This window comes from Saccopteryx leptura, chromosome 4, assembly GCF_036850995.1.
Source record: "Saccopteryx leptura isolate mSacLep1 chromosome 4, mSacLep1_pri_phased_curated, whole genome shotgun sequence".
Lineage (NCBI taxonomy): Eukaryota > Metazoa > Chordata > Mammalia > Chiroptera > Emballonuridae > Saccopteryx > Saccopteryx leptura.
In genome coordinates, this window is record NC_089506.1 from 159,392,175 (window position 1) to 159,415,173 (window position 22,999).

The 22,999-nt window shown below is 34.4% G+C and overlaps 1 protein-coding gene and 1 non-coding gene across 2 annotated transcripts in view; one reads left to right on the plus strand and one right to left on the minus strand.

The window, feature by feature from the left end:
* Window positions 1-409: 409 nt before the first annotated feature.
* The window catches only part of SLCO6A1 (solute carrier organic anion transporter family member 6A1), a 109,887-nt gene continuing 87,297 nt past the window's right edge, over window positions 410-22,999 (minus strand). Inside the window, exons 11-13 of the mRNA XM_066381969.1 lie at window positions 9,990-10,054; window positions 7,059-7,196; window positions 410-558 (exon numbers count right to left, since the gene is read on the minus strand). Of these exons, the coding sequence (XP_066238066.1) occupies window positions 410-558; window positions 7,059-7,196; window positions 9,990-10,054 (352 nt within the window). The remainder of the gene's footprint in view (window positions 559-7,058; window positions 7,197-9,989; window positions 10,055-22,999) is intronic.
* LOC136404617 (U6 spliceosomal RNA) lies at window positions 16,245-16,351 on the plus strand. The gene has a single exon (XR_010751338.1). It is a non-coding gene; the product is annotated as a U6 spliceosomal RNA (small nuclear RNA).

Below are 22,999 nucleotides of genomic sequence, written 5' to 3' on the forward strand. Positions count from 1 at the left end.
TATTTTGAAAAGTGATTGGAAATAAACATCCACAATGCAAATGAAAAGTTACAAGAATAAAACATATAAAACCTAAGTAATCTTGTATTATCAAAGGCCAGTAACTACTATATAAGCTGTCCTTGCAATCAGAATTAATTTGTGTATTTTCCCACTTTCATTTCATCCATCTCTTTAAAGTATTATCATTATATTGAAAATATTAAATATGTTTATTAGAATATATTTTAAAAATTCAAAATACACAGACTATATTATATTTTTACCAAAAGTATAATAGAACATAGCATCATATGAATCACATTTATTTCATTAAACATGTAATTATATTATTATTGTTTTAAAATTAATTAAATTAACATTCACTGATGGACTGACCATGTGTAATTCTCATACAATGATGATCTAGTTACAAATCAGTTCTTTTCTTCTTTCTTTTTTTTTTAACTTCTACATTCTTCAAAGGTATAGGCCAGACAGTGCTTGTTTTTGGTGAATGTATGTATAGGCAAAATGCAATACTACTGAAGATGATAGTGAATAGTTTGCATGAAACACCTAAATTAAAAAAAATACAACCATCAGATGCATAAATTTATTTAAAGCAGAAATGTTTGAGGAAAGGATGTCATTTGCCAAAGAGAAGTATATTTTATCTCTAACGGTATCAGTTTTTCAATTGTAGAATGTAATTAATGTCATAAACATATCAAATTATTTAAAGGAGATTTTTTAAAATGTTTACAAAACCTTTTAGATGTTTAAAACATATAGCCCAAGAAAAATACACTGTATGTTATTTCACAGAATGTATTAATTCAAAAACAGAAAAATGCATTTCTACATTCAAAACTCAACTATCAATAGGAACTGGACTGAATAAGTCACTTTATGAGGCTTTATTTTCTTAAAATATTCATCATTTCCCAAATACAAACAGAAATACTTTAGCAACATTAATTGATTATGTAGGGGTTTTAAATTAATTTTTATGTTTCAAGTTTTAGGAAGTTAGTATAGTATAAATATTATTAATAAGTACTTGAACTTTGGATGCAAATAACCTTGTTGATTAAAGTAAAAATAAATATCAGAGCAACAATTTTAATTATCTGACAATATAAATTTTAGTGGTTTCAAAAAAATAAAACAAACAGAACAGTATATACTGTATTACATTTGTATAAATTTCTAAACAGGCAAAACCAACATATTGTTATAGATTTCTGAAAGAGGTTTATCTGTGGAGGAGGGAAATTGATGGGAAAGTGGTACAGGGAAAATTTTTGTTTTGAGTGCTGGTTCCACAGGTGCACTCAATCACCAAAAGCCATCAAACCTAATACTAAAGATCCATATAATCGTATATTAATTAAAAAAAAACTCAATGTTTAAATATTGCTGCTTGATGCATTTTTCACAAATAAAACAGTGTATCCAGCATCTGAATCATAGACATGACCCTATGGTTGCTGATTTGAGCCAAAAGGTCGCTGGCTTGAAGCCCAAGGTCGCTGGCATGAGCCCGAGGTTGGTGACTTAAGCAAAAGGTCACTCGCTCTGCTGGAGCCCCCTAGTCAAAGCACATCTGAGAAAGCAATCAATGAACAATTATGGTGCCCCAATGAAGAATTGACGCTTGTCATCTCTCTTCCTGTCTGTCCTTATCTGTCCTCCTCTCTGACTCTCTGACTTTGCAAAAAAAAAAAAAAAGAGCAAAACATTGTCTGCATGCCAGAAGCCCTCTTCATATTTCCTCAAATTCAATAACCCAAAAGAGTTAGTTTTGTTTGCTTTTGAAATAGGTATATTAGGTCAAAATTATGCAAGTGGAATATGACAATGCATATTCATATATGGCTGATTTCTTTCAGCATTATGTTTATATGATTCATCTATGTTTTATACAGTTGTATACATTTCCTTTTCATTGTTGTATAGTATTCTATTGTTGATTTTTATCACAATTTATTATTTGTTTTATTGTTTATTGACTATATGGTTATCCACTTTTCTATCACATTATCTTTCCTTTGTTTATTATTTATTTGTGGGAGTTCTTTATATATTTTGAACATTAGGTCTTTTCCACCTTTTTAGCTTTTTCGCTGTCTTCTACACTGCATCTTCTCTTTTCTAGCTCTTTATTTTTCTGATGATTAGAATTTATTAGTTTTAATATGGTCTAATTTTTCTTTTATAGCTAGTGCTTTTTATAAAATATTTTTCTACTCCAAGACCATGGAGATATTCCCCTGTTTTTCTCACAAAGCTTTATTGTTTATCTTTTACATTTAGATTTACAATGCATTTAGATTTGATTTTTGTATATGATTTGACCTAGGGATCTAGATATATGTTTTTAGATATGCATATATAAAATGAGCCATTATTCTTTATTTAAAAACTGTCTTTTATCATTGCAGTGTCTCCTTCTTTTGTCATAAATCAGTTGTCTCTATTCTGTTCCATTGCTCAGCATAAGGACACCAGCATCAATAACCTACTGTATTATTATAGCTTGATAATAGGTTTTAATATCTGATATACTATATCCTTCAATTTGGGTCATCTTCAAGATTCTCTTGATAAATTTTGGCCCTTTGGCTTTCATATAAATTTTGTTTCCCTTTTCAACTTCAAAATCCTTCTGGTATTTTGTCTGTGACCACTTGATATTGTAATTTAGAAGAAGTGACATTTTCAAATCTTCCTATCTGTAAACATATACATATTCTAATTTACTTACATTTTAGTGTCTCAAATAAAATTTGTAGTCATCAGTAAAAGTTTTTATACCATTTTATTTATTTATTTATTTTTTTTTTCATTTTTATTTTTTTGACAGAAAGTCAGAGAGAGGGACATATAGGGACAGACAGATAGGAAGGGATAGAGATGAGAAGCATCAACTTGTGATTGCGGCACCTTAGTTGTTCACCGATTGCCTTCTCATATGTGCCTTGACCGGGGGCTGTAGCAGAATGAGTGAACCCTTGCTCAAGCCAGTGACTTTAGGCTCAGGCCAGTGACCATGGGGTCATGTCTACGATCCCATACTCAAGTCGATGACCCTGCGCTCAAGCTGGTGAGCCCACACTCAAGCTGGTGAGCTTGTGCTCAAGCAAGCAACCTCGAGGTTTCCAGCCTGGGTCCTCTGCATTCCAGTCCTACACTCTATTCACTGTGCCACCACCTGGTCAGGCTTTATACCATTTTCAATAGATCTCTTTTTGGTACTTCAATATTTTGTTATTATATTTATTGTATTATTTTTGTATTTGGTTGTGCCTGGAATATAGAATCACAGTTGATTTTTGCATATTGATTATATATTAGGCAACCTTCTAAGTTCACTTATTAATTCTAATTTATTTTATTTCTTGTTAAGAATGCTAAGTACAGGTATGTTTACTTTATAAAAATATGTTGTTATAGACTTATAATATGTGCTCTTTACTGACTATATATGTAATATATATTTCAATGAAAATTCTTAAAAACAATCAAACCCAATGAAGTGGTAAACATAAAAAGTTAAAATAGGAAATATTTACAAAAGACTTATAAGTCATCTCTCTAGTGCAATTTAAAAAATTGATGGAATATTTTATTTGAGGAGAAAGGTATGTATTGAGTCATTCCAATGAAAACTTAAGATTAAGAGAAAGAAAGATTAGAAGAATTTTCTTGCTATCAAAAGGAACTGATGGATTGATATAAAAAAATTTTACTAGCTTATTTGAGTGATAAAACTTTTGTGAATAATGAATACCACAGCCCTCCTCCACAGGGGAAGATTTTTTTGGACATAAAATGTACAAATAGCCCTGGCCAGTTGGCTCAGTGGTAGAGCATCGGCCTGGCGTGCAGGAGTCCCAGGTTCGATTCCCGGCCAGGGCACACAGGAGAAGCGTCCATCTGCTTCTCTACCCCTCCCCCTCTCCTTCCTCTCTGTCTCTTTCTTCCCCTCCTGCAGCCAAGACTCCATTGGAGCAAAGTTGGCCCGGGAGCTGAGGATGGCTCCATAGCCTCTGCCTCAGGTGCTAGAATGGCCCTGGTCACAACAGAGCAATGCCTCAGATGGGCAGAGCATCGCCCCCTGTTGGGTATGCCAGGTGGATCCCGGTCGGGCACATGCGGGAGTCTGTCTGACTGCCTCCCCGTTTCCAACTTCAGAAAAATACAAAAAGTAAAAAATGTACAAATAAAATTTTAGGTTTCAAAAATATACTAAAGTTCGCATGAGTTCCTCGGGTTCATGGATTTCCTTTGAAATAAGCTATAAAATTTGCTTTATAGTAGTTGTGTACATAGAACTTCTTGTGACAATGGTGGTGTTCTGCATCTGTACTGTCTAATAGAGCAGTAAAATGTGACCATTAAGTATGTGAAATTTAGCCCTTGTTACTGTGAAACAATTTTTAATGGTATTTCTTTTTATTTCACTTGAATTTAAACAGCTGTACATTAAGATATGCCATATTGGACAGTATGGCTCTCCAGTAGCTCATACTTGTCTTCCAAATTTACTGTGATTAAATCATCTGAGGTGCTTTGTTAAAAATAAACATGCCTACCTCTAATTCTTGGTATTTCATTTCAGGGCCTCAGAACCTACATTTTTCACAAGCACTCCAAGGTTTTCTGATTGAAGTGACTCATAGAATACACTTTAAATTGTACTCGTTTACATGAAATTGCCACAAATGCATATTCCTTTTATAGTTTCCTGTGTTTGACTTCTCTTACTATAATTTTCTATGTTCTTTATTACCCCCTCCTCTTTTAGTAGCTCCTTACCAGGATCTCTCATAGTTTATCAACTCTCTCAATTATGTGCTGACTTTGAAAACTGTGGAGTGGCCCTGGCTGGTTTTCTCAGTGGTTAGAATGTCAGCCCAGCATATGGACATCCCGGTGTGATTCCCAGTCAAGGCACATAGGAGAAGCAACCACTTGATTCTCTCCCCCTTTCTCTCCCCTTTCTCTCCCTCTTCCTCTCCCACAGCCAATGGTTCGACTGGTTTGAGTATTAGCCTGAGCTCTGAGGATAGCTCATTTGATTTGAACATTGACCCCAGATACTAGAAAGAAAGAAAGAAAGAAAGAAAGAAAGAAAGAAAGAAAGAAAGAAAGAAAGAAAGAAAGAAAGAAAGAAAGAAAGGAAGGGAGAGAGAAAGAGAGAGAAAGAAAGAGAAAGAAAGAAAGAAAGAAAGAAAGAAACAAAGAAAGAAACAAAGAAAGAAAAGAAAAAAATAGTTGAGCTTGTGACATACAGTTCTATCTAATATAAAAATTAAGAGGCTCAGTCAGCAGTATTTTAAGAGAACTTCCTTAAGAACAATAACTAGTTTTGTTAAATTATCTCTAAGAAATTTATTTTGACTTCTTAAATGTCATTTTAATTTTTTTCTTAAATTTTAATTTGTTCAGGTTAAGTATTGACTAATTTTCTTGTTAATTAATTTCTGAATTACAAAGCATTTCTGTATACTGTTTATCAAACAGGTAATTGTTATTAAATATTAGTCTATCATTATGTGATTCTTTGAATTACTGACCCCATTTAATAAAATCACAAAACATATAAACACTTTAAAATATTTATCATACCGATAGCTTCTACATCATAAAATCATTCAATGTTAGTACTGATTAAGACTTTAGAAATTATGTAGTCCAAAATCCTCCTTTTACAGATGAAAATATTGAGTTTTCCAAAGTAATACAGCGTATCTAGACTTTCCCACCACTTTGACTATAGCTCACACCACCATAGCATCTCAATTTCTTATATCCCTTATTTTGTTCAATAACTATTGAATGATTGATATGTACCCAGCACTTTTTTTTTTTTTTTGTATTTTTCCAAAGCTGGAAACGGGGAGGCAGTCAGACAGACTCCCCCATGTGCCCAACCGGGATCCACCTGGCATGCCCACCAGGGGACGATGCTCTGCCCATCTGGGGCGTTGCTCTGTTGTGACCAGGGCCATTCTAGCACCTGAGGCAGAGGCCACAGAGCCATCCTCAGCGCCCGAGCTAACTTTGCTCCAATGAAGCCTTGGCTGCGGGAGGGGAAGAGAGAGACAGAGAGGAAGAAGAGGGGGAGGAGTGGAGAAGCAGATGGGTGCTTCTCCTGTGTGCCCTGGCCGGGAATTGAACCCAGGACTCCTGCACGCCAGGCCGAGGCTCTACCACTGAGCCAACCAGCCAGGGCCTACCCAGCACTTTTATATCATTGAGCATAAGAGACCATGTAAAATTTACATTCAAATGGGGTCAGAGTATGTTGATGCTTTTTAACAGTGCAAAAATTTTTTTTCAATCATCCAACTTTTTTTTTTTTAGTGAGAGGAGGAGAGGCATAGACAGACTCCCACTTGCCCCCCAATTGGGATTTACCCAGCAAGCCCGCTAGGTGGCAATGCTCTGCCCACCTGGGGCATTGTTCCATTGTTCCATTGCTCCGTTTCAAACAGTGCCAATTTTTAGCGCCTGCGGTGGAGGCCATGGAACCATCCTCAGCGCCTGCAGCCAACTCACTCTAACTGGAGCTCTGGCTGCAGGAGGGGAGGAGGAGGAAGAGAGAGAAAGAGAGAAAGAGAGAGAGAGAGAGAGAGGTGTGGAGAAGCAGATGGGCACTTCTCTTGTGTGCCCTGACCAGGAATCGAACCCAGGACTTCCACAGGCTGGGTTATTGCTCTACCACTGAGCCATGACCTATAATCTAATCTTTTACTGTGGGAATGGGAAGGGTCACAAGTCAAACAACTTGATTATATATGTGTACAGGCAAAATCACTTCCCAAATTAATATTCTGATTATTATCCTTTTTTTAGAAATAGCATAACACAATTGTGTATATAATGCAGAGACTCAAAAACTTACGTAAATTCTATAGTGCTTTAGTATTCAAAATATCTTTTATATAATAAAGCTTCTTTAATCATCAAAGTATTCATTTATTGAGTATTACTATACCGTACTATAAACCACAAGTTTTTTTAAAACAATTTTATCTCTCTACATTTCTTCAATAGATATCACTTACATAATCCTAAAAATAGGAAGGCCATTTGTTTTGTGTTATACATCCAACAATTTCCTGTATGTCCACAGCGTCCCTTAACCCGAAAGGTACAAGAAGTTTCTCCCGCCGCTCTAAAAATTATTGGTCCAGGTATAGAGCCTACAAAAAATGCAGAAATTGTAAATTCCCCATAAAAAAAACAATAGGTTGGCATCAGAATAATTTTTATCCTAATATTAAGCTTATACATATACATTTAGTAATCATCACTGTAAACATATTTAAATTTTTCTAAGCCTGACCAGGCTATGGCGCAGTAGATAGAGTGTCAGACTGGGATGTGGAGGACCCAGGTTCGAGACCCCGAGGTCACCAGCTTGAGCGTGGGCTCATCTGGTTTGAGCAAGGCTCACTGGCTCGAGCAAGGGGTCACTTTGTCTGCTGTAGCCCCCCCCTCCCATCAAGGCACATATGAAAAATCAATCAATGAACAACTAAGGAACCGCAACGAAGAATTGATGTTTCTCATCTCTCTCCCTGCCTGTCTGCCCCTATCTGTCCCTCTCTCTGACTCTTTCTGTCTTTGCCACAAAAAATAAATAAATAAAATTTCTAAGAATTTAGTTTTAAATAACTAGAAACAATGTGGTTTTGAGAAATCCTTATTCCCGTAAGTATAAGAAATTGGTGGCTTTGCATGTTGTTATTTAGTTGACAAAAAAAACTGTTGTTAATTTTTTTTTTAATTTTATTTATTCATTTTCAGAGAGGAGAGAGAGAGGGAGAGAGAGAAACAGAGAGAGAGAAAGGAGGAGGAGCTGGAAGCATCAACTCCCATATGTGCCTTGACCAGGCAAGCCCAGGGTTTTGAACTGGCAACCTCAGCATTTCCAGGTCGACGCTTTATCCACTGCGCCGCCACAGGTCAGGCCTGTTGTTAATTTTTTAATGAAAAATTTAGGATAAAGTATTTCAAACAGAGATATTGATACTATGTATTGATTTTAAGAACTCAGTATTCCTTCACTAACTGAAAAATTAATTTCATAACCTCCTAGTTATCACAATACTCAGAAAAATATCTTAAAGTGCAAGTGCTTTGGTATGTTAATAGCAACTCTAGATTTAGATGACCTCTTATCAAGAGGAACAGTCCAGTGCTGCTGCCTGAGGGAAACCTCAGAGATAATATCTCTTTAGCAACAATGTCACAACTAGAAGTGAATGAATTAATTTTTTTAGAAAGCCACCCCAAAGACATCAGAACCAGTTTCTCAGAACTAACATGTCTAATGATAGACCATCTCCCTTAAGAAATTATCATTGTCTCGGATTTAATTTCCCATCAGGGCATACAGGAGAAGCAACCATCTGCTTCTCCACCTCTCCTCCTCTTCCCCTCCTGCAGGCATGGCTCAAATGGTTTGAGCACATGGCCCAAGGAACTGACTAAGGATAGCTCCCTGGAACCTCCACCTTAGGTGCTAAAAATAGCATGGTTGCGACCATGGCCCCAGGTGGGCAGAGCATCGGCCTCAGACAGGGGTTGCTAAGTGGATCCCAGCGAGAGTGTATGCAGGAGTCTGTCTGTCTATCTCCCCTCCTCTCACTTGGAAAGAAAGAAAAAATATTATTTAAAATAAAAAGAAATTATCATGGTGCTCATGCCTCACAATTCTTGATTCCTGCCGTAGACCATTTAACACCAGAAATCTTATCTCCGTGAGTGCTAGCTCTCTGTTTATAATTGCTAACGGTGAAAAATCCTAGGCCTCCTATGCATTTTTTTATTTCCCACTATATTTTCCCAGTCCATGATAAATCTTTGTAACACTAGCTCCAAACATATATTGGATACGCTTATTTTTCTCTGGCCTCCTATGACACCCAGAATCCAATTTAATGTAACTATGACTTATATTTCAGCAAAGCCTCCATTTTTATTTTCTCCACATTATAATCTATTAAGTATTTCTCCTCAGCAACAACTATCTTTTAAAAGTAACAGATAAAGCTATCCTCTGCTTAAAATTCTTTCATGGCAAAGCCCTGTAATATAGAGATAGTCTATATCTAAACATCTTATCCCACCTACTCCCATTAAAAACGCATCTATTTCACTGAATTCATTTCTGATGTAGGAAACTGTCTATGCAATTGATGTTTCTTATGCTCCCTTTTCCATTACAAACTGTTCATATCTAGTAAATCATTATTCACCATAAAAATATCCTACAATTTTCTCCAATTAAAGCTCATTTTAATCCTGCCAACTGATCTGACTATAGAATGAGTTCTGTTACACATCAGAGGCACACTAAAATTTTTCTACATTCTTCACTCCATTGATCATATTACTTTTAGTCTTCAATCCAGTCTTGTTTCCTTACCCCATCAATATTTCAGTCCAATTTTTGAATCAAGGACCTTAATATAGTCACAATATGGACTTAAAAGCTAGTTTTTTTTCTATTTTAACAAAGCCTGGAGCACAGAGTGCATTACCCTCAGCAAAACTAATTTGTTCTTTTGTTACAGTACTTAAAAATATCAGATTCAGTGACTTGGGTAATGAAATATTTAAAAGTACTCATCAAGGTTACTAACTTTCTAAATATGAAGCCCTGTCCAGTTGTTATGCTTATATAAGTACTTCATTTCAGCTTACAAAACCACTTATATGAGCTTAATGAACATAATTCTGATCCAACAGATTATCTCTTCTAATTGAATATAATAGTGCATATTTTATATGACAGGATGGGCTTAACATTAGGTATTATCTTTTACACTAAGTATTGTATCATAAATTTTGCAAAACATCACCCAGTTCACTTATTTTTGTTTCAGTTTACTGTTTATTTATTTGAAGTTATAAATATGCATGTAAACACATAGATATATCAAAACATGAACATTTCAATGTAATAAAATACTGCTAAAAGTTCATACCAAACACTCTCAAAATCACATAGGTCAAACCCAAGGCCAGAGAACGTAGTTTGTTAGGTACAACCCTGCAAGCAAATAACAATGATATCATCAAAACATCATTATTATTAGGTATAGAGAATCTTTTATAGGTTTGAAGTTAATTTTATTCCTGTGCATGAATTAGACAAAGAATCTTTGGCAAGTCACAGTTCAATCTGTTTGAGTTAAAGAACTGTGATTCCTCCCATTTCTCCATAACCTGCCCCTTGCCAACCAATTCCAAAACTTCATGCTCTTCACAGGAGGAAGGAGTTATGGCTTCCTGAAAAGAAAATCATAGCATTAGCTTTCCCATTTCTCTTTCTTCATTCTGTAGTGCACACACATCGGTTTAGATTTCTCTTTTTGCCCCTGTAAGACCAACTCTGCTTTCTTTACATTCTGTTTGCCCTGGGAGGCTGCCCTAAATGGAGGCTGCGCCACATCAGCAGGCTCTCTTGCCTTATGGCAGGGGTCCCCAAACTACAGCCTGGGGGCTGCATGCGGCTCCCTGAGGCCATTAATCCGGCCCCCAATGCACTTCCGGAAGGTCAGTGAGAGGAGCATAGTTCCCATTAAAATACTGGTCAGTTTGTTGATTTAAATTTACTTGTTCTTTATTTTAAATATTGTATTTGTTCCCGTTTTGTTTTTTTACTTTAAAATAAGATATGTGCAGTGTGCATAGGGATTTGTTCATAGTTTTTTTTATAATCTGGCCCTCCAACAGTCTGAGGGACAGTGAACTGGCCCCCCTGTGTAAAAAGTTTGGGGACCCCTGCCTTATGGCTTCTGCCAATGGGACGCTCCAGAGTGAGGAATAAAAGTGAGGTCAAGATCTTCATTGCCAGGCCCCACCCCTGCTTAGTTTCTTCAGGCTGACTAGGTGTCTAGACAAATAATTACCCCGTACAGGTCTCCCTCCTTCCTACTTGTTTTACTTTGGGCCTGACGGGATTGAAAACAGACCAGAGGTACTGCATTATACCTTGGGGTTTCTTACACCCTATCCACTGTCTAACTGGCCACTTTATTCAACATTACTTGAAGAGTAGGGGGGGGTGTCAGCTCTTTCCTGTTGGGCCTCTCACTGTTACCCTCACTATTCAAAGTCCAAAATAACTAAAAAATAACTTTCCCAAATAAAAACAATGAAGGTAATATCTGCATTCCTTACTGGTCAAACTGAGACTTTGGTTAAAAAAGAAAAATAGTGCATAATATCCCATATTATCATTTGGAAAATAAATTGAAAATACAATAAAAAATAATCAACATTTTAGTAAGTAAAAAAGTAAAAGTTACATTTTAAGTGGATCTTTTAAATAAATTTTATGCTTACCTTTTGTTTTCTTGTTCTAGAATTTGAACAACAAATTAGCATAACCAGTATTTTCATCCAAAGTGGCTCAATTTATTAAAATATAGAATATGTATAATATTTTGTGACTATTTTACAAAAAGTGAAATAATTCTGCCTACTATATATATATTATTTCCTCAAATGTTTCCTACTAGTAAAATGAAAATAATCAATTCTCAAATCATAATTTTTAAATAAAAAATCTACTCTTATAAGCCAATACATTGAATAGGTAAGAAAAGTAAAGTTTCATATTTAAAACCACACTTTAGTCTAAACTTTCTGGTGTAGAGGAAATGATTATATGCCTAACTATAATTGAGTATTCTGCTTCATTTAGCATAAGTAGTTTTCTTATATGTATGATATTGTTGCTCTCTGAAGCCTCTATAGAGCAGATCATAACTCATAAGTATAATCATTAAGAAGTATTCATGTATCTTCAGTTTGATTATAACCCTCTTTCTTAACAGATATACAAAACAAGATGAAGAAATTAATGATTCTCAGGATTTTCTAAATTAATTAAATAAACAACTCAAAAGTAAATAATATTATGTACAAATAACCAAAATTTTAATGAAAAACTACTATGTGTTAATTAAAAAGTGAATACTTCTCAGTATCTTATAACAAATAAGGTTATGATAGGTTGATTTAAGAATTTCAAGGAATAAACAAAAATTTTGTTAGTATCCCTCCAAAATGTAAAAGGCAGTTCCTACTATCTCTTCCAAATTCTAAATTCACATTTTCAGTTTCTATCTTTCATATAAGACATCAGTTGTAGACTTAAGCCCCTGCTTTGACCTAAACTTGTTCTTTCCCTAGTGCTCCCTGTCACAAAAAGTGGAACCATCATCCATGCAGTTTCCAAGTCCAAAACCTGGAAAGAGGCATCCTTGATAACATCCTTTTCTCCACTCACTGCAATCAATAATCAAATACTCTTATTTTAAAAAAATAATTTGTTATATTTATTTCTATGATATTTTCTTTTTCTTTGGTATCATCTTTTTAAAATTTTTATTAGTTTTAATGGGGTGACATTAATCAATCAGGGTACATAGGTTCAGAGGAAACATCTCCAGGTTATTTTGACATTTGATTATGTTGCATACCCATCAACCAAAGTCATATAGTCTTCCGTCACCTTCTATCTGGGTTTCTTTGTGCCCCTCCTCTCCCAACACTCCTTCCTCTCCTCCCTCTCCTCCCTCCCTGTCCTGTAACCACAACACACTTGTCCATGTCCCTGAGTCTCATTTTTATGTCCCACCTATGTATAGAATCATATAGTTCTTAGTTTTTTCTGATTTACTTATTTCACTCATGTATAATGTTATCAAGGTCCATCCATTTTGTTGTAAATGATCCGATGTCATCATTTCTTATGGTTGAGTAGTATTCTATAGTATATATCATATGTACCACATCTTCTTTATCCAATCATATATTGAAGGACTCTTTGGTTCTTTCTATGTCATGGCCACTGTAAACAATGCTGCAATGAACATCGGGCTGCATGTGTCTTTATGTACCAATGTTTCTGAGTTATGGGGGTATATATGCCCAGTAGAGGGATTCCTGGGTCATATGGTAGTTCTATTTTTAATTTTTTGAGGAACCACCATACTTTCTTCCATAATGGTTATACTACTTTACATTCTCACCAACAGTGGATGAGGGTTCCTTTTTCTCCACAGCCTCTCCTACACTTATTACCTATCTTGTTGATAATAGCTCATCTAACAGGTGTGAGGTGGTATCTCATTGTAGTTTGGGTTTGCATTTCTCTAATAACTAATGAAGATGAGCATCTTTTCATATATCTGTTGGCCATTTGTATTTCTTCCTGGGAGAAATGTCTGTTCATGTCCTCTTCCCATTTTTTTTATTGGATTGTTTGTTTGTTTGTTGTTGAGTTTTATGAGTTCTTTGTATATTTTGGATATTAGGCCCTTATCTGAGCTGTTGTTTGAAAATATCATTTCCCATTTAGTTGGCTGTCTGTTTGTTTTGTTGTATGTTTCTTTTGCTGTGCAAAAGCTTCTTAGTCTGATGTAGTCCCATTCATTTATCTTTGCTTCACTTCTCTTGCCTTTGGAGTCAAATTCATAAAGTGCTCTTTGTAACCAAGGTCCATGAGTTTAGTACCTATGCTTTCTTCTATGTAATTTACTGATTTAGGTCTTTGATCTATTTTGACTTAATTTTAGTAAAAGGGAACAAACTGTAGTCGAGTTTTATTCTTTTGCATGTGGCTTTCCAGTTTTCCCAGCACCATTTGTTGAAGAGGCTTTCTTTTCTCCATTGTGTGTTGTTGGCCCCTTTATCAAAAATTATTTGACCATATAGGTGTGGATTTATATCTGGGCTTTTTATTCTGTTCCATTGGTCTGAGTGTCTATTTTCTGCCAATACTATGCTGTTTTGATTATCGTGGCTCTATAATATAATTTGAAGTCAGGTATTGTAATGCCCCCAGCTTCATTCTTTTTCCTTAGGATTGCTCTGGCTATTCGAGGATTTTATTTATTTTTTTTTAAAGAATTTTTTTTTATTTATTCATTTTAGAGAGAAGAGGGAGAGAGAGAGAGAGAGAGAGAGAGAGAGAGAGAGAGGAGAGACAGAGAGAGAAGGGGGGGAATTTGTTGATGTTATTTTTATGGCCCCACATATGGTCAATTCTTTTGAATGTTCCATATACAGTAGAGAAAAATGTATACTCTGGCACTTTGGGATGCAAAGTCCTGTATATCTCTATCATACCCAATTGTTCTAGTGTTTTATTTAAGGCCAATATTTCTTTATTGATTTTCTGTTTGGATGAACAATCTAGAGTCGTCAGTGGTGTATTGAGGTCTCCAAGTATAATTGTATTTTTGTCAGTTTTTGTTTTTAGGTCAGTCAGTAGCTATCTTATATATTTTGGTCCTTTTTAGTTTGGTGCCTATATATTAAGAAGTGTTATGTCTTCTTGATTCAATGTCCCCTTTATCATTATGAAATGACTGTTTTTGTCTCTGATTACCTTTGTTGTCTTATAGTCAGCATTTTTAGATATAAATATTGCTACACTGCTCTTTTTTGGATATTATTTGCTGTATTGTTTTTCAACCTTTCACTTTGAATTTGTTTTTCTTCTTGTAGCTTAGATGTGTTTCTTGTAGACAGCACACAGTTAGATTTTCTTTTTTAATCCATTCTGCTACTCTCTATCTGTTTATTGGTGAGTTCAATTCATTTACATTTAGTGTAATTATTGACATTTGAGGGTTTCCTATTGCCATTTTATATATTGATTTCTGATAGTTTTGTATCTTGTTTGGTTCTTCTCTTTTATTTTTCTATAATTTGTTTTTGTTTAGTTATAGTCATACTTCTTTTGTCTGTTACTTCTTTTTTCAAGCCATGTACTTCTGTGTTGTTTTTTTTAGGGGTGGTTACCATTAAGTAATGGAAAGCATACATATCATGTTCACTGTAGTACATTATCTCATGAGTGCTTCTGCACTCTATCCTCCTTTGCTACTGTTAATCTTTGTCCTCTCCCCTTTTTTTGTTTCTCTGTCACAGATTAATCTTGTTTTTATTGCAATCTTGATGAAGCTTTTACTTTTAATTTTATTTTGTTTTGTTCTTTGTGTCTGGTTGGAAAACCCCCTTTAGTATTTCCTGAAGTGGGAGTTTTCTGGTGATAAATTCCCTCATCCTTTCTGTATTTGTGGTTGTTTTTATTTCTCCTTCATATTTGAAGGATAGCTTTGATGGATATAGTATTCTTGGTTGGAAGTTCCTCTTTCAGAACTTTAAATATTGGAGTCCACTCTCTTCTAGCTTGTAAAGTTTCTGCTGAAATATCTGTTGTTAATCTAATGGGCCTTCCGTTATATGTTGTATTCTTCTTTTCCCTTGCTGCCTTAAGAATTTTTTCTTTGTCATTGGTTTGTGCCAATTTTATTATGATGTGTCTTGGAGTAGGTTTGTTAGGGTTAAGATAACTCGATGTTCTGTTTGCTTCTTGAATTCGAGGCTTTAGTTCTTTCCACAGGCTTGGGAAGTTCTCGTCTATTATTTGTTTGAATATGTTCTTCATTCCATTTTGTCTCTCTTCTCCTTCTGATATACCCATTATTCTTATGTTGCTTTTTCTGATAGAGTCAGACAATTCCTGTAGGATTATCTCATTTTTTTAAATTTGTGAGTCTCTCTTCCCTTCTCTCTGTAGTACCTCTAGTTGCCTGACTTCTATGTCACTAATTCTCTCCTCCATCTGGCCTGTTTTATTGGCTAAGCTTGTTACCTCATTTTTCAGTTCATAAATTGAGTTTTTCATCTCTGTTTGATTTGTTTTCATAGTTTCAATTTCCTTGGTGAAGTGTTCATTCTGTTCATTGAATTGTGTTTTGAGCTCACTAAATTGCCTTTCTGTGCTTTCTTGTCTATCCCTGAGTATTTTTTGGACTTCAATTTTAAATTCTCTGTCATTTAACTCCAAGGTTTCTAAGCTATTAAAATTTTTATCTATAGATTTTTCCTCATCTATCTCAATTACATCACTGTCATTTGTATCTATGATATTCAATTTCTTTTTCTTTAATGGCATTTGAGATTGGTACTGTTAATAACACTAATAAGAGTTGATAAAAAAAAGTTTTTGAGATAATACAGTGAAAAACAGAAAATTCTATTGTGCTAAGTGAAACAAAAATATGTTGAACAGAGGGCTTGGGTTGGGGGAGATTGACAATATAATTTGTTTATAAATAATAGTCAAATGGAAGAAATGGGGTAAGAGGAAAAAAAAGAAAAAAGAAAGTGAAAAATGAAAATTCTATTGTATTAAGTGACACAAAAACTATAGAATAGTGCTTGCTTCGGCAGCTCATATACCAAAATTGGAATGATACAGAGATTATTAGCATGGCCCCTGCACAAGGAAGACACGCAAATTTGTGAAGTGTTCCATATTTTTCAGATAGATGAGGAAAAATATATGGAGAAAAAATTTAATATATTGGAAACCTTGGAGCTAAATGACAGAGAATTTAAAATAGAAATCTTAAAAATACTCAGAGATATACAAGAAAACACAGAAAGGCAATTTAGGGAGCTCAGAAAACAACTCAATGAACACAAAGAATATATTACCAAGGAAATTGAAACTATAAAAACAAATCAAACAGAGATTAAAAACTCAATTCATGAGCTGAAAAACGAGGTAACAAGCTTAGCTAATAAAACAGGCCAGATATAAGGTAGGATTAGTGAAATAGAAGACAAGCAACTTGAGGCACAACAGAGAGAAGAAGAAAGAGACTCAAAAATTTAAAAAAATGAGAAAGCCCTACAGGAATTGTCTGACTCCATCAAAAAGAATAACATAAGAATAATAGGTATATCAGAGGGAGAAGAGAGAGAAAATGGAATGGAGAACATATTCAAACAAATAATAGATGAGAACTTCCCAAGCCTGTGGAAAAAAACTAAAGCCTCAAATTCAAGAAGCAAACAGAACTCCGAGTTTTCTTAACCCCAACAAACCTACTCCAAGGCACATCATAATGAAATTGGCACAAACCAACTGCAAAGAAAAAATTCTCAAGGCAGCCAGGGAAAAGAAGAATACAAAATATAAAGGAAGGCCCATTAGATTATCATCTGATTTCTCAACAGAAACTCTATAAGCCAGAAGAGAGTGGACCCCAATATTTAAAGTCTTGAAAGAGAAACTTTCAGCCATGAATACTATACTCATCAAAGCTATCCTTCAAATATGAAGGAGAAATAAAAACATTCACAGATACAGAAAAGATAAGGGAATTTATCATCAGACAACCCCCACTCTAGGAATTACTAAAGGGGGTTTTCCAACCAGATACAAAGAACAAAACAAAACCACAAGTAAATGCTCCACCAAGAACACAATAATACCAAATTTAATCTGTGACAACAACAACAAAAAAGGTGGGAGAGATAACATAGATTAACAGTAGCAAAGGAAGATGGAGTGCAAAAGTATTCACAAGATAGTGCACTACAATGAACATGATATGTATGTTTTCCATAACTTAATGGTAACCACTCCTGAAAAAACCACCACAGAAGCACATGATTTAAAAAAAGGTAGCAACAGATGAAAGAAGTATCAAATACAAACAAACAAAAACAAAAGATAGAAAAACAAAAGAGAAGAATCAAACAAGACATAAAACTAACAGAAAGCAATGTATAAAATGGCAATGGGGAACTCACAAGTGTCAATAACTGCACTAAATGTAAATGGATTAAACTCACCAATAAAAAGGCACAGAGTAGCAGAATGGATTAAAAAAGAAAATTCAACTGTATGCTGCCTATAAGAAACTCATCTAAACAACAAGGATAAAAACAAATTAAAAATGAAAGGCTGGGAAACCATACTCCAAGCAAATAACATCTGAAAAAAAAGCAGGCGTAGCAATACTCACATCTGATAATGCTGACTACAAGACAGCAAAAGTACTCAGAGACAAAAATGGTCATTTCATAATAATTAAGGGGACGCTGAATCAAGAAGACATAACAATTCTTAATATACATGCACCAAACCAAGGATCACCAAAATATATAAGACAGCTACTTATTGACCTTAAAACAAAAACTCACAAAAATACAATCATACTTGGAGACCTCAATACACCACTGACGACTCTAGATCGGTCATCCAAACAGAGAATCAATAAAGATATTTTGGCCTTAAATGAAACACTAGAGTAATTGGATATGATAGACATCTACAGGACATTTTATCCCAAAGTGAGAGAGTATACATTTTTCTCCAGTGTACATGGATCATTCTCAAGAATTGACCATATGTTGGGCCACAAAAACAACATCAGCAAATTCAGAAAAATCGAAGTTGTACCAAGGATATTTTCTGATCATAATGCCTTGAAACTAGAATTCAACTGCAAAAAAGAGGGGAAAACCCCCCACAAAAATGTGGAAACTAAACAACATACTTTTAAAAAATAAATAGGTCAAAGAAGAAATAAGCACAGAGATCAAAAGATATATACAGACAAATGAAAATGACAATAAAGATATATTGGCCTTAAATGAAACACTAGAGTAATTGGATATGATAGACATCTACAGGACATTTTATCCCAAAGTGACAGAGTATACATTTTTCTCCAGTGTACATGGATCATTCTCAAGAATTGACCATATGTTGGGCCACAAAAACAACATCAGCCAATTCAGAAAAATCGAATCCCATATCAAAATCTATGGGATGCAACAAAAGCAGTGATAAGAGGGAAGTTCATATCACTTCAGGCTTATATGAACAAGAGAGAACCCAAGTGAACCACTTAACTTCACAACTTTAGGAACTGGAAAAAGGAGAACAAAGACAACCCAAAACCAGCCAAAGAAAGGAGATAATAAAAATCAGAGCATAAATAAATGAAATAGAAAACAGAAAAACTATAGGAGAAGTTTGTACCTAGATGAAAAGATCCTGGGATAATATCAAGATTGAAATCATTGTCAATTCATTCAAGAAGTGTGGCATTTCAAACGCCATAGATGGAACTGAAGATAAGGCAATATATAAAGACAGTGATTCATCATCAGATACAGATGAGGACAGGCTAATTGATGGATGAGGAGTTGACCATGATGAGGAGTTGTATGAATTTTATGATAAATAAAACTTGAGTTCAATAACTTTATGTAATATATATTTTTTTTTCAAATTTCAGGCCCCAAAATTAAGGTGCATCTTATACATGGGAATGTCTTATACATGTGAAAATATGGGTAATCACCATGTGAAACCTTAGGTGAAGATGGCCAAGAGAGATAGGGAAAATGATAAAAACTAGAAATAAATATGTCAATTCAAAAGAAGTAAAGAAAGGAACTAAAGAAGTAGAAAAAAATTTAAAAGAAACATTAAAATAAAAGACAAAAAATCTAACATGTTAATTATTTTTAATTTAATAGTCTTATATACTTCAATGAAAAACTAAGTTGCTAACTTTTTTAATAAGTCAACTACATATGGCTTACAAGATATACCTTAAATATATATAGTCAGAGAAAGATTGAAAGTAAAAACATAAAAAAGTATATATTATGAAAATGCTAATAAAATATAGCTGATGAAGCAATATTTTAGTCAGAACAAGTAACTCTAAGATAAGTTATTAGAGAGAAAGAAGACTATTTCATAAGGTCAATAAAGCAGAAAGTGGTAATAATCCTAAGTTTTTTTTCAACTAATATATATTCAAAATATATACATCAAAGTTGAAATAAAATAATAAATAAATCCACCATAATAAAACTTTTAAATCATTTGTAAGTCTAAAGAAACTTTCAAGGAAAGAAACCATAAAAACATGTTCTTTAAATACAGCGGAATCAATCTAAAAATAAATAACAATATATAACAAATGATTTTGAAATGTTAATTTCTTTTTTTAACCGAGACAGAGAGAGAGTCAGAAAGAGGGACAGAGAGTCAGAAAGGGAGAACGATGAGAAGCATCAATTCTTCATTATGGCATCTTAGTTGTTCATTGATTGCTTTCTCATATGTACCTTGACCAGGGGGGCTCCAATAGAGCAAGTGACCCTTACTCAATCAAGCCAGCAACCTTGGGCTTTAGGTCAATGATCATGGGGTCATATCTATGACCCCAGGCTCAAGGCAGTGACCCCCGCTCAAGCTGGTGAGCTTGTGCTTAAGCCAACAAACTTAGGGTTTCCAGCCCAGGTCATCTGTGTCCCAGTTCGACACTATTCATTGCACCACCCCATGGTCAGGTCAAATGTTAAGAAATTAAACAATACATTTTGAATAACACTTGGTTCAAATAAAAAACACGTTAAAAGGTGAAAGAATGTGAAAACAACAAGACATTTGGATGTATACTTTGATAGAAAAGGCATATATACTAACATACAGAAGATATATGTGAATAAAACTAAAATACTTTTAATATAAAAGTCATATGATAAAAATTACAAAGATAAAAGTAGAAAGATTTAGTAGTACCCCCTACGAACACACACAGTGTCTCAATTTTTAATTTGAAACCTCTCACAAAGAAATTTCGAGGCAGGTGACATCACAAGTGATTTCTTCTAAATACTAAATTTAAAAAAATAACACCATAACTCGATAAAATAGTAAAGGTATTATGAAAAAAGATATACTTCCCAACTCATTTTATGAGGCCAAAATAACACTAATGCAAAGACCAAACAACCTCATTAATAAGATGGGAAAATTATAAGGCAACTTTATTTGTAAATACAGATAAAAAATTCTAAAAAAAATATCAGTGAAACAAATCAAGCAACTAACCAAATCCAATTTATTCCTATAATAAAATAGACATATAATATTGTAATAATCTTAATACATAAAATGCATTTGCTAAATTTTAAAATTTATTTATTAAAATGTTTTAGTAAACTAGAAATGGAAATAAATGTTTCTTTTGATAGGCAGTACAAATACCACACTTACTGTGAAATGTAGAGCATATGTAACAATGAAATATGAAGTCTTTATGTCCTATTGCGCATAAAAAATAAGGATAGTAATTATCACTACATCTATTCAGTATTGTACGAGATAACTTAATAAGTACAAGATAAAAAGGTATAAAGGAAAATTAGAAATAAAAACCTTTATTTGAAGATTATGATTATGTACATAAAAAATCTGATGTAATCTACCAACAAAATATTGGAAATTAATATGAGCACAGTCATAGAATATGAGGCCAAAGAACAAGAATAAATTTTATCTTTCTCTACCAGCAATAAACAATTATATTATACTGTGCTATATAATAGACATCAAAATCATTAATTACCAAGGAATGAATCTAATAAAGGTACTATATGATGTCCACCGTGGAAATAAAAATTATTAAACATTATTGAAAGAAATAAATGAAGACAAATCAATGTGAGAAATTATACCTCACTGACTGATCAAGAGACTCAAGTGTGGTAGCTATAACAAGCATTTCTCCCAGATTTATTCCAAGGTATCCCAATCACAATCTCAGCATATCTTTTATAGACATCAACTAGGTAATTTTATTTATTTATTATTTTATTCAGTGAAAGGAGCAGAGGCAGAGAGACAGACTTCCACATGCACCCCAACTGTGATTCACTTGGCAAGCCTACTAGGATAGGAGGCTCTGCCTATTTGGGGCATTGCTCCATTGCTCAGCAACTGAGTTCTTCTTAGTGACTGAGACAAAGGCCATGGAGCTATCCTCAGTGCCTGAGGCCAACTTGCTCTTATCAAGCCATATCTACAGGAAGAGAAGAGAGAGAGAGAGAGAGAGAGGAAAAGAAGCAAGAGGGGGGAGGGGAAGAGAAGAAAATGGCACTTCTACTGTGTGCCTTGACCGTGAATATAACCTGGGACATCCATATGCTGGGCTGATGCTCTACCATTGAGCAAACTGGCCAGGGCCTACATAGGTAATTTTAATTACATAGAAATACAAAGAGCTGACTTACCAAGTGGTAGTGCAGTGGATAGAATGTCAGCCTAGGATGCTGAGGATTCATGTTCAAAACCCTAATTTTGCCAGCTTGAGTGTGGGCTCATCTTCCTTGAGTGTGGAATCATAGACATGACCTCATGGTCACTGGCTTGAGCCCAAGATCACTGACTTGAGCAAAGGGTCACTGGTTCAGCTGGAGCCCCCAGTCAAAGCACAGAGGAGAAAGCAATCAATGAACATCTAAGGTGCCACAACTATGAGTTGATGCTTTTCATTTCTCTCTCTCTCTCTCACTTCTTCTCTGTCTGTCCTTATTCGTCTCTCTCTCTCCCTCTCTCTCACTTAAAATAAAATAGATGATACCAAGGAGGCCTATACCAAGACATATTATAATTAAAATGCCAAAGTTAAGAGACAAAAAAAGAATATTAAAAGCTGCAAAAGAAAAACAGTTAATTACCTACAGAGGAGCTCCCATAAGGATGACATCACACTTCTCAACAGAAACACCTCACTTCAGTCCTGAAAGGACTGGCAAGAAAGATTCAAAGTGATGTAAAATGATCCTACAACCAAGACTACTCTATACAGACTATCATTTAAAAATGAAAGAGAAATAGTTTCCCAGACCAAAAAATGGTTCAAGAAATTCATTACAAATAAAATCAGTTCTGTAAGAAGTGTTAAAGGGCCTTCTATAAAAAGAGCAAAGAAAAAAAAATCCAGAAAAAGAGGATTATAGGTTTGAAGAATAACATGGCAATAAATAAGTACATTTCAATAAAAACCTTAAATGTGAATGGATTAAATGCTCCAATCAAAAGACAGGATAGCTGTATGAATAAGAAAACAAGACCTGATTATATGCTATCTAGAAAAGACCCACCTCAGAACAAAAGGTACACATAGATTGCAAGTGAAGGGAAGAAACAAAGCATTTCATACAAATGAAAATGAAAAAAATAGCTGGGGTAGCAATACTTATATCTGACAAAATAGCTTTTAAAACAAAGGCTCTATAGTAAGGGACAAAGAAGGTCATTACATAATGATTAAGGGTGCAATTCAACAAGAGAATATAACCATTGTAA